Below are 17,402 nucleotides of genomic sequence, written 5' to 3'. Positions count from 1 at the left end.
TAAAAGGCACATTGTGGGATAAGTCAAAGTGCTATAGTTTACCCATTCCTACCAAATTTAAATTACCGTTTTTTTTTGTCAAGTTCATTGTTTTTCTAAGAGCAATATATGCCCACTAAAGAAAATTTGAGAATAACAAAAAATGGAAAAGACTATTTACGTATTCACAGTACTTTTCTTTTTTCTATTTTATAGTGTTAAGTATAATGAATAAAGGCAAGTGTTTGCTTAAACCAAAGCGTAAGCCTCAATTTTTTTTTTTTTTAAATTTATCAGTGTTAAAACATAAATGATTAGGCTATTGCAAAGTGAAGCTCTGCTTATTTCTCTTTAGGTCAGCAGTTCTCAAATTTCCACAGTTTAAGAATTGTTTGGAGGGCTTTATTAAAATGCCAATCTCTGGACTACACCAGCATGGATGTTGAGATGGTAGGTCTGGGGTAAGATCTTGGAATCTCCATTTTTAACAAGCTTTCTACATGACTCAGACGCAGAGGTGGCTCCTGAACCTCAAACTGAGAGTCTAAAATCCTGACTCATGTCCAGGGTCTCTGAGCTCCCACAGCTAGAATCTGGGAGAGGAGTTAGAAACGAGAATGGCAGCCTGACAGTCATCACATCTTGATGCCCCAGGCCCTGATCCTTTTTGGCTCTGCTGTCTGCTGTCTGGAGCATCAGGCAAGACAGCTGCAGAACTTGCCTCCTTTTGGTCTGACCCTGGAGCCCTCGGGGAATCCAATTCATCTCATGGCTCACGAAAGGCCATTTTCTCAGAGACAGAAGGGGTCTGGGGAAGGGAGGAAATGTAGGTCTCCAACACTCAATTGACACCAGCATGACCTAGGAAAGTATACCATGTGACTTCAGGACAGCTGCTTGATAGCTCCAGGGGATGCAAAGAAACTTCTAACATTTCTCTCTCCAGAAGAGGTGGAAGCAGAGATGGAGGCTAATTGAGGGAGCACCTAGCCTTTTCAAGGGACATGACACACAGATACAAGAGTTGGGTGTTTCCTTCTGACATTCCTGGTGTCATTGAAGCTGAGGTCCTTGGTCCTTTTCTAGGCAACTCACAGTCTCTCTCTTTCTCTTCCTTACTTCCCAGGAAAGAAAATAGACGTAAGGGAGAACCGGAACTTATTTTCCTAACTTTGAAGGAAGCGATGTTTGTGTTCTTCTGGGGTGTGAAGCTTCTCCTAGGTGATGAGGTTCTGCCCACCACAACCTCCCATGCCTGCTCTGTAAAACCACATGTAGTGAGACACAGAACTACATAAAAGGCTCGCTCAGAGGGCACCAATTCAATCTCTGCCCCTCGTCACCGCCTTACAGGAGCACAACAGAAACAATGGTCTTGATTACATAACCTATAATCATTTTCAATAAACACCTCAATCTTGGTCTTTGAAAGCCTGTTCAGATTTTACAGAAATAGGCAAGTGTCAGACCAAGCCCCATGAGGCTGACAGAAAGAGCCTTGTATAGGGTAATTTCACTGAGTTTTACGTTTCTTTCTGCTCTCTCTGAAGCAGCAGTGACTGGGTCACAACTAGGGTTTCCAGGCAAGGTCGTTGCTCCTGCTCTTTCCTAAAAAGGAAATTGATGTATTTCTGTGTTCACGGAGTTAGAGGTCTAATTCTTTCTTAAGAAGTCTTCAATCCAGCTTTCTCATTTTGTAGATAAGGAAACAGGTTCAGGGAAGGGTTCTGTGCTGGTCATTGGCTGTTCGTTCTGGAACCCACACCCAGCGTCTCCCCAGCTCTGCACCTCAGGGGGCTGAGTTCCTTATCAACTGGAGTCCATTTAATTTCAGCCAACGGGAAGCATTTGTGGGGGACTGGAGGGTGGCAGGAAGGGAGAAGCCAGGGTATTTCTCCCCTCTTTCCCTTGCTGCTTTGGGCAGCATCTCCAGCGGCAGCTGCATCCTTCCTCAGCCCCTGCTGCTGTTGGACATCTCCTGTCTCCATGGTTCCAGCTTCTGCCAGATGGGCTCCACCCTGTGTTCTCAGAAGCCACCCCTTTACACCTCTTGTCCAGGGAACAGTTCGCTTTTCTTAAAGGGACAGATAGTAAGTAGTTTAGGCTTTGTGGACTAAGAGGCAAAAGTGAGGATGTTTTGTAGGTGCTTACATGGACATCTGAAGTGCAACCATGTAAAAATATAAAAGCCGCTGTCAGCTTCTGGGCCATAAAAAAGCAGGTGGCAGGGTTCGCCTGGATTTGGATCAAGGGCCTTGCTTTGACAGCCCCAGCTCTAGCCTTCAGGGTGTTTGCAGCTTCCCTCAGTTGCTAACCTCTGGGTTGTCTGACCTTTCAATTCTTAGCCGAGCGCTTAACTGTTGTGCCAGCAGTTCTCCTTCTAGTTCCTTATACTGACTTTTTCTGTTTTAGTTGAACCACCTGGGGTGAGCTCTCTTTCCTGACTGGCCCTGACTAATATGGCGCTGACTTATTTAAAACCTTTTCCTATGAAGTGGTGCTACCGTCCACTTGATATGTTTTCTATTGCCTTCTGGTCTTCAGAAGCACATTCATAAACATGTCTCCATGGAATCTTGTAGATGCATCATTCAGGTTAAGTCAGCTGGATGCCTGTTTGTTTTCACTGTCCTGGGTGATGCTTCCAGGTGGCGCTGAAACACAAGTGAGCCTCAGGGACAAGAGACTTCCACTATCAAAGTTGGTCTCTGTACTGACCATTGCTACTCAACGTCACTAGAAAAAGTGAGGAAAAACGCTTCCAAACAGGGCTGGATTGTAGCTATAAGTTGTAATAGGAGGTGTGGCGTGGGTAACCATTCGGCTATGACATACACAGGGTGGTCCCTGACCATCTCCACTGCCTCCATCCTGGTCAGACCCCCCACAGCCTCTTCTCTCCATCAGCGCACCTCCTCCTCCTTCTAGCCTCCCTGATTTCACTCCTGCCCCATGCTCCCTTATGTCTATTTTCACAGCGACAAGCAGATCTTTTGAAAACATAGGTTGCATTGCTTCTCTGCTCAAACCCTGCAATGATTTCCCATCTCACTCAGTATAAAATCCAGATTTCTCCTATTAGCCCTCAAGCCTCTCTACAAGATGGAGCTTCTCTCTGCTTCTTCAATTTCACCTCCTTCTGCCCTCCCTCTTCTCATTCCAACCTAGCAAGGCTGGTCTCCTTGCTGGTTTCCAAACTTTCCCCAGGCTCTCACATAAGGCCTCTGCTCTTGCTGTCTCTCTCCCAGGCATATGTGATTGTTGTCAGGTGCAGTGGAGTCAATTTTCAACTCACAGTGACTCCATATGACAGAGAAGAACTGCTCCATAGGGTTTTCTTGGCTGAAATCTTTACGCAAGCAGATCGCCAGGTCTTTCTCCCACGGAGACAATGAGTGGGTTTGAATGGCCCACTTTTCAGTCAGCAGCCGAGTGCCTCGCCATTGAGTCATGAGGGATCCTCCCTGGAATATAGCCCTCAGACATCTTTGTAGTTCTCTCAGGTCTTCACTCAAGTGTCACTTCATCAGAGAGGTTTTCCCCACCAGCTAACCTAAAATAGCACGGCATTCTCCTTGATTCCTCTAACCTTAATTTCCTCTGAAGACTTTTATCACCATCTGATGCCTACCAGGCTTTAGTCCTGTCTGTTTCTTGTCTCATGTCATTCTCCCCTGACCCACTGACATCCCTTTATTCCTTCAGACCCAGATCTTTTCTCCCTCAAAGCCTCGCCCACGCTCTTCCCTTTGCTTGGGACATTCATTCCTCTTCTGTCTTCACAGGCTTGAAGGTCATCTTCTCAGTGAGGTCTTTCTGGGCCATTCTATCCAAGTAGGTGTCCTTTCACCCATTCCACACCCACTACCATTATTCTACGTCAACGTTCACCTTCTTCATAGACATCACCACTACGATGTGTGTGTGTGTACATATATAAATACATAACCACTACAATAAGTGTGTGTGTGTACCTATAGAAACACATGTATATATACCCATTTCCATTGAGTCAATTCTGACTCACAGTAACCCCACAGGACAGAGTAGAACTGCCCCATGGGATTTCGAAGGCTATAACCTTTATGGAAGCAGACTGCCACATCTTTCTCCTGAGGAGTGGGCTGGTGGGTTCAAACCACTGAAACCACTGACCTTTTGGTTAGCAGTAGAGTGCTTAACCACTGCACCACCAGAGCTCCTTAAATATATATATATTTCATATATGTGTGTGTATAAATATGTATGTGTAAATGTACTGATATATATATATATACCGGAATATCAGAACACCAAAAAGATGTTTACCTGTGTTTTATTATCTATGCAAAGGCATTCGACTGTGTGGATCATAACAAATTATGGAGAACATTGTGAGGAACGGATATTCTAGAACATTAATCGTCCTCGTGTAGAACCTGTACATAGACCAGGAGGCAGTCATTTGAACAGAACAAGGGGATACTACACGGTTTGATATCAGGAAAGGTGTGCATCAGGGTTGTACCCTTTCACCATACTTATTTAATCTGTATGCTGAGCAAATAATCCGAGACCAAAACCAAAGCAAACCCTTTGCTGTCTAATTGATTTCGATTCATAGCAACTCTATAGGACAGAGTACAACTGCCCCATAGGGTTTCAAGGAGCAGCTGGTGGATTCGAACTGCTGATACTTTGGTTAGCAGTGGTAGCTCTTAACTACTGCATCACCAGCTGGACTATAAGAAGAAGAATGAGACAGAAGAGTTGGAGGAAGACTCATTAAAAACCTGCATTATGCAGATGACACAACCTTGCTTGTGGAAAGTGAAGAGGACTTGAAGCACTTACTGATGAAGAACAAAGGCTACTGCCTTCAGCTTGGATTACACCTCAACATAAAGAAAACAAAAATCCTCACGGCTACATCATGATAAATGGAGAAAAGATCGAAGTTCTCAAGGATTCCTTTTTACTTGGATCCACAGTCAATGCCCATGGAAGCAGCAGTCAGGAAATCAAATGATGCATTGCATTGAGCAAATCTTCTGCAAAAGTCCTCTTTAAAGTGTTAAAAAGCAAAGATGTCACTTTGAGGACTAAAGTGTGCCTGATCCAAACCATGGTGTTTTCAATCGCCTCATATGCATGGAAAACTGGACAATGAATAAAGAAGACCAAAGAAGAATTGATGCCTTTGAATTACGGTGTTGGCAAAGAATATTGACTGTACCATGAACAGCCAGAAGAACAAACAAACCTGTCTTGGAAGAAGTACAGCCAGAATGCTCCTGAGAAGTGAGGATGGCGAGACTTGTCTCAAGTACTTTGGCCATGTTATCAGGAGGCACTAGTCCCTGGAGAAGGACATCATGTTTGGTAAAGTAGAGGGTCAGTGGAAAAGAGGAATACCCTCAAGCAGACGGATTAACACGGTGGCTACAACAATGGCATTAAACATCAACAGTGGTGAGGACGGTATGGGACTCGGCAATGTTTCGTTTTGTTGTACATAAACTCCCTGTGAGTTGGAACTGACTGAATAGGACCTGACAACAATAACATATAAACATACATGTATATTTCCTACTTACTTCTTGATTGACTTCCATCCCCACATGATTGTAAATTTCATGTGAGGAGGGGCATGTTTACCAATACATACCAAGTGCCTATATAGTTTAGGGCCCTGTTTACTGTAGGTGCTCAGTAACTATTTACCGAGAGAATAAATACATGATGGGACACAGGGCTTTTCACAGATATAAGGAGATGATTAAAGGGTCTCCCCCACAGTGCTGGACACTACCGGTTGTGCGCCCCTCTCTCTTATGGCACTCACCATTTATATCCACAAATAGGGCTTTCTAAGGCAAGCCCATAAGTCTCTGCCTGCGGGTAGGGACATGCTTGGTTTAATACTCCCAGGAGCAGCTTTCCATCAATGACCCAGGAGGAGCTTTCCAGGAAGGAGGACAGGAGTTGTTGGGTAAGGACCTCACCATCATCTCTGAAGCAATAACTTTGAGGCTAGTTCCTCACCATTTCCTAGAAGTCTCAGTTGCCCCACTTACTCATGGTGGTCCAAAACCAAAAACCAAACCCAGTGCTATTGAGTCAATTCCGACTCCTAGCGACCCTATAGGACAGAGTAGACCAGCCCCATAGAGTTTCCAAGGAGCACCTGGCAGATTTGAACTGCCAACCCTTGGGTTAGCAGCTGTAGTGATTAAACGCTACGCCACCAGGGCTGCTGGGTTTCCCTCATGGTGGTACTGTGCCATTAATCCACTTTTCATTGGCTTTCTTCCCTTCCCTAGCTCACGTTCCTATTCCTTACTTCCAGGTGGTACTTCTAGGGATCATCTCCCAAGAAAACTAACTGTATTCAAATCTTTTTGTCAGGTTGTGCTTCTGGGAGAACCCAAACTTAGACACCCGTTCTATCTCATTCCCCACCGTCACTCTCCTGTTGGGGGAGCGTTGCCATGAAAGTGGTCCAAGTTCCAATCCAGCAATTGTACAGGCTGGGAGCGGAAGAGTGGCAGGGGGCTGGAGCGGTGTGTCCTTTACTGATGTTCTTTTTAAGCCCTTCCATGCCAGGAGCCACACTGCTACGGTTTCAGTGGCAGACATTCCCTACAAATGGTAACTGATCTCCTCATTCTAGGATTCTACTGACAGGGCTGTCTTCTTATCCTTGGTCTACAGCTGAACTCTGGTGTCAGTTCCTTGCACTTGACCCTATTTGTAATAATTTCAACAACAACAATGAAACGATTCACTGAACACCTTATGTGTGCCAGACTTTGGTCCACAATCTGTGTTATCTAATGAAAGGTCACGGCCACACTATGAGGAAGTTACTGTTGCTATTTTCTTTTTACATTACAATAAGGAAATTGAGGCCCAGGGAGGTTATACCTTACCTGTATTGTAGCTGGCACAGCTTGGTTTTGAAGCAGGGCTTCCAACTAGCTCGTCCTGGTTCCAACCCCTGCTGCAGAATTAGCATTTCCACCCCAGATATACTGAATCAGAATCTACAGTTTAACAAGATCCCCAGGAAATTCTTATGTATAATAAATTTTGAGAACCACCGCTGTACTAGTGGTTCTGAGAATTCGTCCCTAACCAGCAGCATCAGCATTGCCTGGTAACTTGTTAGAAATGCAAATTCCCAGCAGGAGGTTGAACCGGGATGAACTGGCTCAAAGCCCTGGATTTGAAGCCAGGGGTTGGATGGAGATACGGCCTTTAATTCTTTGGCTATACCATCTCCAAATCTCCCAAACTGCCTGCCCATAGAACCACTTGGTCTCATCGTACACAAAATTTGTTTTAAGGCACAACATTAAAATGTGATACTGTATTTTTTTCATTATTGTGTGTTAGATGGAAGTTTACAGAGCAAATTAGTTTCCCGTTCGACAGTTTGTACATAAAGTGTTTCATGGCCTTGGTTTCCTTCCCCACAATGTGTCAGCTCTCTCCCCATGCCCACCCTGGGTTCCCTGTGTCCTTTCGTCCTGATTTTCGAGCCTTCCTGCCTTCTCATTCTTGCTTTTGGGAAAATGTTGCCTTTTTAATTTCCTATTACTGATTGTTTAAGGGGCATGTTCCTCTCAGGTGAGATAAAAATTTTCTGATATTTTATCCAAACATAGTGAAAGCGTTCTCTAATGAGAAACAATAAACAAACACTTACAGGTAGCTCACAAGTGCAGCACTTCCTGAACACAAGATGTAAAAAATTGCAGCCCTAAATGTTTTTATTCTTCCTAAATTAGTCCTTTTGGGAAAAAAAAAAAAAAATTATGGCCACGGCTCTAGGGTATGGATCTTACAGAAGGAAATAACTCTCCACCCCACAGAGCTGGCATGTTAGATAATGGCGCGAACGCCACAGCTGTCCTGGCATCTGCCTCCACCTGCCTCTGCGTTCCAAACGGCAATGAGAGCATCACAGAGCAAGTGGCTAGAGTCACAGAACAGCTGCTCGGGGCCAGCTGGCAGCCAGCACACCTTCCCTCAGCACAGAAGGCCTTTGGTTGTAGCCTGTCTTAAGGACCATAAGAATCGGGCCTAGAGTTTCATGCTCCCACCCCATAGATGCAGAACCCCCCAAGGTTCACACCGGTGCCTCTGAGAACTCCCCATTCTGTCGCTTCGGGAGGGTTCCTTTCTCCCACGGAGGAAAAAATATGGGCTTGATAATAATACCTCCTAGGGCAACCCAAAGGAGCCCTCACGGCTGATAACTGACAGGCTGGCTTTTCAAACCCACCCAGCAACTCCACGGAAGACAGAACTGGTGATCTGTTCTCATAGAGATTACAGCCAAGAAAACCCTACGGGCAGTTCTGTTCTGTCACGTGCGGTTGCTATGAGGTTAAATGGACTAGACAGCACCCAACAACAGGGCAACCCCAAAAAAGGGAGGTAAAAGCAAGCTAAGAAGTGAGAGACAGTTAAATGTGTACACATTTTTTAATATTTGTACACAGGGGAGAGAGGGCCAAGGAAGCACCCATTCTCGGTAAAATATAGCATAACAGCCAAAGGGGTCATTTTGTTGCCTCAAGGATCGTTTTGTTAATTAGATAGAATCATTACCTTTTTCTGTCATACATAGGGTAGCTATGGGCTGGAACCGACTCGACAGCATCTCACGACAATAACAATTATCTTTTTCAGCTCTCTAACTTATGTTTAATTTCTCTTTCTTGATATGAAAGTAAAAATAATATAGAAAAGGAGAATTTCCTGACTGCCAGGCCCTGTTTTAGGGGTTTCACACACTTTTCGTTTAATATGTACAACAATCATATGAAACAGGTAACACTGTCTCTATTTCACAGACAAGGAACAGAAATGCCAAGCAATTTTCCCAAGGTCACACAGCCAGTAAGTAGCTGAGTGGGGATTTTAATCCAGGCATTCTGTCTCTGGAATTCAAGCTACATTATGTTGCTTCAGTAAATTAACAGTGTGAAAAGCAGGAAAAATTTATTGTAGAAAAGTTGGACAAGTATTTTTTTTTAAAAAAAAAAGGAATATTTGACTTGATCATAATCTCACTATCTAGAAATAAATACTTTAACACCTTGATGCACTGGCCATGCCACAATCTCTATAAATATAATTTAGTGTTTGTGTTTGGGTACCCTTCGAGAAAGGCTGTGCGGTTCATCACCAAATTTGGAGAATATATTTGGGATGGACTGACTTAAAATATAGACTATGCCTTACACAAAATTCATCTTGGAGGCTCTATGGAGCACCTCCAAACTCTGAGCAATCATCTATGGTTCAGAAAATCTGAAACTCGGGTGAAATACATGCTAAGATGACTGTCAATTGGAAAAGACCTATCACATAACACAAAGGCATGGATGAAGAAAACCAACTGTGGCTTCAAATATCAGTCACGAACTGAAAACCACAAGGGCTGTTGTTCTGAACTGAAGGTATTGATTTTCAACCAAGCTGTTTTCACATGAGCAACCTTATACCATGCTCTGGAATGAGGGGAAATAAGAATCTATCCTATCCATCCACCCATCCATCATCTTTAATAATGGTAATTCTCTTGGGCAATGCCTGTGTCTTAGGTTGGATTTCCCAGAAGCAGATCCTACTACCAAGATTTGGGTGTAACTTTTTTTTGGAGGGTTCATCCCCAGAAACACCACGGTGTGTGGGGAAGTGAGACAGGAGAGGTAAGGAAGGTAATCAAAGATGCGTTAATGACCAGGCTTCCGCCGTGGGAAACCTGGATGCAATCCTGCTGGGCACCTCTGGGACATGGTGTGGGGCATGTGGGGTGTGTTGTACCACATGAGGGAGGAGGAAGCCAGGGTACTTATCCTCCAGCTCTCATTTGTCATCGGATGAGGACTGCTCCAGGGGCCATAACTCTCCAGCATTTCTGGCCTGCGCTGCACATGGACCAAGCAAGTTTCTGTGGTGAGAGAAAGCCCTTTAATAAGCACAGGGGCTTGCAGTGTGAGGGGCAGTGAGGAACTAGGGGACACGGGTGGGCAACGGCAGTATCTGCTACAGCCAGCTAATACAAAATAAAACAAAATCAGACCCATTCCATATACATAGTCCTGTATTCTGCTTTTTCATCTAATATAGTGCCAAGAGCGTTGCACACATTTTAAAACAGATATAAATAGCAAATATGAATAAAAATATATCTTATACAAAATATATAAATAAGCATACTTTAAAATATAAGCTGTTTTCTAATTTTATACAATTTTAAATAATTTGAAAACAACTACTTTTGTTTAGACTTCTTTATGATGTCGTGTGCCATTGAGTCGATTCCAACTCACAGCGACCCTATAGGACCGAGTAGAACTGCCCCATATTGTTTCCAAGGAGTGGCTCCTGCACTTAAATGGCCCACCTTTTGGTTAGCAACCGAGCTCTTAACCACTGTGCCACCAGAGCTCTTCTTTCTGTATATCTCTAGTTACTTCCTTACGACAAATTAATCAAGGGCAATCTTGCTAATTGTCTAGGGCAGTAATTACTAAGCCCATATTTAAAAGAATGCTCAAAACTGACAGCAAACATAGTATTTCTGACCCTGATAGAGTCTTAAGACAGGAAAGTGACACAATAACTTATTTCTTATGATGACTCTTTTGAAATCCTCTATGTTCAGTTGTCCTCAGATGAAAGAAGACTTTTACTCACAGGAAACCCTTATCTGCCTGTTGAACTAAGGTAGCAAGTTTATCACCATATTATCAAATGAGCCGATTACTTTCAAGGATGGAGCAGTGGATACTTTCTCTGTAGGAAGGTCCTTAACAAACCTGGTCTTTCTCTGCCAACACCATCTCATGCAGGTGTAAGGTGAAATGGTTAGAGTCCTCAGAATTTTGTTTTTCTTGTTTTAGGGAAAACACATCTAAATCTCTTTTTCAATCTCCAACAGCCTGGCTTGCTTTCTCTCCTACTGAAATAGCTCATGAAAGTTCTTAATAACCATCATTGATTGTAGCCAATGGCCTTTTCTTAGTTTTCGCTCCTTTACTTCTTTGAAAAGAAGGGCTGCAGAGTGGTAACATTCGTAAAGTTTTCTTACCTTTTGTGAAATACTTTCACATCTTTTCTATTTGACTCTTCTTAGTCTCCCTCAGTGGCTCCTCTTCTTCCTTTCTTGTAAGTGTGGGCATTTCTCCAAAACTTGGCCCTCTGTCCCTGTTCTTCTGTCTCTCTCTGTGACCTTTCTCCTTCTGGGACTTGCTTTGCCTTCCATGAAGAGGACTCTCAGAGCTCGTTTTCTGATTTCCCCTCTCTCTCCTTGTATAGGGTTTAGTTTACACCTTCCTGACAGAAACTTTCCTTGGCTACTTGCAAGCACCAAAAACTCTGCATGATCAAATCCAAGTGATTACTGCCCACTGCAAAACAGCTTTCCTTATTATTCTCTAGTATCCTTAGCTCCTTCTCCATATCCGGTCACTTGGGAATTAAGGTTTTCTATAGCCTGGCCAAAACCACCTTTCCATGCTCATTTCACTTTTCCCCATGGTAAATGTTGGCTGTACTCACCATGCTTCAAACAAGCCTGAACAATGCTTTCTTCTTGTTTTTATTGAAATTAGTAGAATACATAAAATTTAAAGGTTTAGGCTGGCTTTTCTGTATAATATTGACCAAGTTTCCTCCAGCTCAGTCTTCGCTATCAGTATAATGTCAATCTCCTTCATGAAAATGGTGTGTAATGATTATATCATGTACGCCAAGGTGTCTAGCAGTCTTTAGGCACATTCTAGGTCTGCATTAACTATTTTATTATCTGTCCATTCATTCATCACACTCCTCCCCTTAAGTCTTCTATTCTCTTCTACTTCTAACTTTTAAAATCTGACCCTTCATTATGCTGAGTGAAATTAGTCAGAGGCAAAAGGACAAATATTGTATAAGACCACTATTATAGGATCTTGAGAAATAGTATAAAGTGAGAAGAACACATACTTTTGTGGTTACGGGGGTGGGGGAGGGAGGGAGAGTGGGAGAGGGTTATTTACTGATTAGTTAGTAGATAAGAACTACTTTAGGTGAAGGAAAGGACAATACTCAATACATGGAAGGTCAGCTCAACTGGACTGGACCAAAAGCAAAGAAGTTTCTGGGATAAACGGAATGCTTCGAAGGTCAGTAGAGCAAGGGCAGGGGTTTGGGGACTATGGCTTAAGGGGACTTCTAAGTCAATTGGCAAAATAATTCTATTATGAAAACATTCTGCATCCCACTTTGAAATGTGGCATCTGGGGTCTTAAATGGTAACAAGCGGCCATCTAAGATGCATCAATTGGTCTCAACCCACCTGGATCAAAGGAGAATGAAGAACACCAAGGTCACACGATAACTATGAGCCCAAGAGACAGAAAGGGCCATATGAACCAGAAACTTACATCATCCTGAGACCAGAAGAACTAGATGGTGCCCGGCCACAACCGATGACTGCCCTGACAGGGAGCACAACAGAGAACCCCTGAGGGAGCAGGAGAACAGTGGGATGCAGACCCCAAATTCTCATAAAAAGACCAGACTTAATGGTCTGACTGAGACTAGAGGAATCCCGGCGGTCATGGTCCCCAAACCTTCTGTTGGCCCAGGACAGGAACCATTCCCGAAGACAACCCATCAGACATGGAAGGGACTGGACAATGGGTTGGAGAGAGATGCTGATGAAGAGTGAGCTACTTGTATCAGGTGGACACTTGAGACTGTTGATATCTCCTGTCTGGAGGGGAGATAGGAGGGTAGAGAGGGTTAGAAACTGGCAAAATCATCATGAAAGGAGAGACTGGAAGGAGGGAGTGGGCTGACTCATTAGGGGGGAGTAAGTAGGAGTATGGAGTAAGGTGTATATAAGCTTATATGTGACAGACTGACTTGATTTGTAAACTTTCACTTAAAGCACAATAAAAAATATTAAAAAAAAAATCTGACCCTTCAACACTAACCTTTGCCATGATGACTTGTTTTGTCCCGTAGTCCCTAAGCTCTCTGTTCTCACCTTCAACCTCTTATTCTACATGTGTCCTGTATTGTTGCAGTGTTCCAGTGTTCACTGATGTTCCTTGAGTAGGTTTTCTTTCTCCAAATATGTTAAGTTCCTTACAACGAGAAACTCTATTTCACACTTCTGCGTATAAATGCCAAACCCTGGTCACCCAATGGTTAAGAGCTCGCCTGCTAACCAAAAGGTTGGCAGTGTGAATCCACCACCTGCTCCTCGGAAACCCTATGGGTCTCTATGAGTCAGAACTGACTCGACAGCAACAGGTTTGTTTGTTTGTTTGTTTGGTGCATAAAGGAAGGGCTAAAAAGAATTCATCCAGAATCCCACTTATCAACCAAGTTCCGTACCAAGTTAGCACGCTGCAGTAGATGGGCAAAAACTTAAATCCTATTTGTTCATTTTAATAACAAATCAAAAGGAAGATCAGGGGACAAGTGTTTTATTCCCACAGTAAAATGATATATTGCTGAATGTAAGTTCCTTCTGGTGAAAGTACGGGTCAAACGTGCATACATGTGCTGGTAAAAGAGCTACATACCTTGGCACAGGCATCAGAAGCGGCAATGTATTTTCTAAGTTCTCTAGGGTTTTCTAAATTGACACTATTTACGACTGCGAAATACTCGTTCAACAACTAGTTAAATAGCTTCCTTTGATCTGTTGTTTACAAACTAATTGTTTTTGTTCAAATGACTTGGCAGTAGGATTTATTGTCTTCTTTGTGTTTGTAATAAACTGAAATGTTAGAGGTTGCTGAACACTTATTTTACTTTTAAGATTATGATAAAATCGTTGACATTGGCTTGTAAAGTTTCAGGAGAAAATAGCTTTTTACCGATTTACATCATCAGCATTCTGCTAACCCAGCCTCTTCTGAAACAAATACCTTGAAAATAACCTGTATAAATTGTAGACACAGTAGCTTATTATTCAGATCTTCCCCCAAGAGAATGGTGGTACAACATTTTAAAGTATGCAAATGTAAAATTGAAATTGCAACTCTAGTAAAATTGAGTCTGTCTAGAATGGTATGAACATCTCCTAGGTGGATACTAATGGAACAGAAGTGCAAGAATTTCTATGGGATTAGACAGGCTAATCCTGATTTCCCAATAGTAGACAGCATAGGCTGTACAGACATGGGAAATAGAGTGGCAAAAGCTTTCTTGCTTTCTTCTGGAAGAGTGGTTTTCAAGTTGCTTCTAGGAGGCCTAGAATCTTGAAGGATTGACCTTGAAGTCACTTGCTCCTACCACATCCCTTGGTGGGAAATTATTCTAAAACGCAATGTAGGCCTTACTAGCTCCATGAATAGCCTTTCAAAGTATCCCACCCCTCTACCCAACCTCTGGCAATTCTTATATTCTATCCTAGATGCTGCACGCTCATCAGTGAGCCCACATTGCCATGGCCATTCTAGAAGCCAAAGAGTTCTTCCAGAACTTTCAGGAGTGTCAAGCACCCTCCACCCCATTTCCACCAGCACAGGAAATATTTGTTATCAGATTAACTGAGATCATGTATTCAATGTTTCTGAACTTTGGACTCTCTTATTAGTTATGAGAGTATCTACTTGAACAGGGGTGTTTACAGCTTTTGTCAGTCCTAGTCTTAAAGTCTTTCACCTGTATGAAGTTTGGCATAAATGCCACTTTCTTCCCATGATTCGTTACCTATGAACTGGGCACTTTTTATTTCAAAACAGAAAAGTTGACTAGACCAATATATTAAAGATGTGTCCCATGATATAGAAATCCTTGGAGAGACTCAGCGAAAACGTTTCTGTGGTCAAACGTATTTGGGAAAATTGTGTCTGTTTTGGTGACTCACAATGTGCATTAGAAAGGCAAAGCTGCTAAGAAGTATTTCCTGAACTTACTTGATCATATAGTCCTTTCTCCCTCCCTCCTCCTCCTCCCTTTCTCCCTCCCTCCCGTCCTTGATTGTCTAAGGCTTCTTGGGAAATGTTTTGGAAAACACTGCATTTGCCTGTTAAAAAAAATTGGAAGGGGCTAATATCTACTTTTCTCTGTGATCCCTGATCCAGCACAGGGTCTGGCCCAAGGAGGACACTCAAATCTTAAATTCAAGTGAACAAGAGAATATATTAATACAATGTCAGAACACTGTATTGAAAGTTGTTTTTAAAAATTGCACCAGTTATTTGGTACCAAATATCTGGAAGGTTTACAGAAAGAAACTATTTAAAATTTGAATTAAATTAATCCATTTTGGGTATATGGATCAGAATCACAAGATGTCAGATTTGGGACAAGACCTGATAGGTACCTAGTCGGCATTTTATAGACAAAGTACGATGCAGATAAGGCATTGTTTTTCATACTGAATTTACAAGGTGGTTAACAGTGTTATTCTCAAGCAATTTAAATAGAGCAGTAGAGATTGTGAGCTCTGGATTTAAACTAGGCAGGATCAAGCCCTGCCTTTGCTACTTGCTGGCTGAGGGAAGGTACACAATGTACCTGTACCTCAGTTTACTCATTTGTAAATAGTGATGGTAACAATCCTCACCCCACAGGGCCATGTGATGACTCAATGAAGTTAAACATGTAAATAGCTAGGCATGGTATCTGGCACATGGAAAGAATCTTATATATAATATTATTAAACACATCAGCCAGGATTGCACAGTCAATATGAAATTAGAGATGACACAATTCTACAGAGAATTCAGGAGACCTTGAGATTGGCAATGTGTACGGGGAACTAGGAATTACCTGCGTAAGTAAGGTCTCCACATTGACAGCCCCCAATCCTGGGCCATTTGTAGTATATATATATATATATATATATATATATATATATATATATATATATATATATATATATATATATATTAAGATGAGTCCATTCTGGTTTGAAGGTACAACTCACACATCTTCCTGGTTTGGGATGGTAGGTGGGCATTCTACTTGTTTGGGCATTTTGTGAGCTGAAGGCAGAATCCTTTCTGTTTACCCAAGAGTCCCTGGATTTTACACATTTTAGAGGTGCCACAGAAGGAAGAAAGCCCCCTCTCTGTGACGTAGATGAGAGCGAAGCCCATTCCCTACCTGAACGGGTACGCGAACACTATGTCAATGCTGAGGTTACTTTCTGTCTTGTTGACGCAGTCCACACTCAGCCGCAGGCCTCCGGAATAGCCACCGCATGTTGAGAATGCAAAGATGGCAAAAAGCTGTGGAGAACAAAGAAACAAAAGAAAAGGCAGCTATTAGGATGCCATTGACCTAATCAGGTATACCAGTAGGAGTTTAGTGTCTAGAATGAGGAAGCACCACGCTTGGTCCAGAGCGGAGGATGAGGGCCATAGTGATGATGGGGCGGGGGGAGATGGTGCCTGAAAGAAGAGTCTGACAAGTTAGAGTAATTTTACTTGGAGAAACATTAAAGACAAGGACAAAATACGTGTGTTTGAGTGTGTAAAAAGCTGCTATGCCTTACAGAGCATAGATATTATATCACAGTTAAAGGATTTGAAAAGCCATGAACCAAAGGCGTAACAGTAGGTATTTTCAGGTCAGGAGAATTTGCGGTTATCTCCTTGCTTTCTTCTTTTGTTTACCTGTATTTTCTGCAATAAACATGTCATGTCCTTGGAATAACATGGGTAGATTTTTTAAAGCATAATCAGGGAATTCTAGAGCTTTCAGGGTTGAGGAAGAGTAGGTGAGTACTAAGAGGTGCTATTTCAGAAAGGAAGATCTCAGGAGATTTCAGCCTCAAACCCCCATTGGCGGTTACATCTCTGTGTTGGTCGCTATTTATAAGCCAACTATTAAAAGATTCGGTATCTTTTAATAGTTGGTCAGTTAATATCATAGTCTATCCTCGTGCAGAACATGCAGGTGTGGAGAACCAGGCACTGAAAATTAGGAAGAGGAACTCAGAGAAGCCTTTGAGAAGGAAGAGATGCCTAGGAAGGCCGAGATGGCCTGAGATGGGAAGTTAACAAATGCCAAACTTTGTCCATTCATAGTTTGGCTAAATTCAAAAGCATTTTCTGGGCATTCCTAAAGAAATCGATCCAGCGCACTTAACACATGCTGTGATACTCTAATTGATTTCATTTTAATTCTGGAATTCAGCTTCTTGCAGTATCTTGGATCCCTATTAGGGACACTCTTTCACTTTGCATAGTGAGAGGAGTTACTGTTTAGGGATCAAGTGCATGGGCTCTGAGTGACCTTGAAAAGTTGCTTAATTTCCCCATGCCTTGGCTTCCTCATCAGTTAAATGGTGTTGAGCGTGCCTCCTCTGAATGGCCTTGCTTTCTGGGATAGGAGACAGACTGTTGTGTGGGTGTCACCAAAGCAGTAAAAAGAAGGGTGCTGGGACTGGCAAGGTCACCAAGTCTGTCCGC

At 42.7% G+C, this 17,402-nt stretch overlaps 1 protein-coding gene across 1 annotated transcript in view; it reads right to left on the bottom strand.

Annotated features, from left to right (window-relative positions):
* SYNPR (synaptoporin) overlaps positions 1-17,402 on the bottom strand; it is a 426,172-nt gene that overhangs the window by 142,164 nt on the left and 266,606 nt on the right. The window contains exon 3 of the mRNA XM_049861698.1: positions 16,093-16,217. Coding sequence (XP_049717655.1) covers positions 16,093-16,217 — 125 coding nt within the window. The remainder of the gene's footprint in view (positions 1-16,092; positions 16,218-17,402) is intronic.

Source organism: Elephas maximus, chromosome 20, assembly GCF_024166365.1.
Source record: "Elephas maximus indicus isolate mEleMax1 chromosome 20, mEleMax1 primary haplotype, whole genome shotgun sequence".
NCBI classification, from domain to species: Eukaryota; Metazoa; Chordata; class Mammalia; order Proboscidea; family Elephantidae; genus Elephas; species Elephas maximus.
This window is presented reverse-complemented; position numbering and strand designations above follow the sequence as displayed.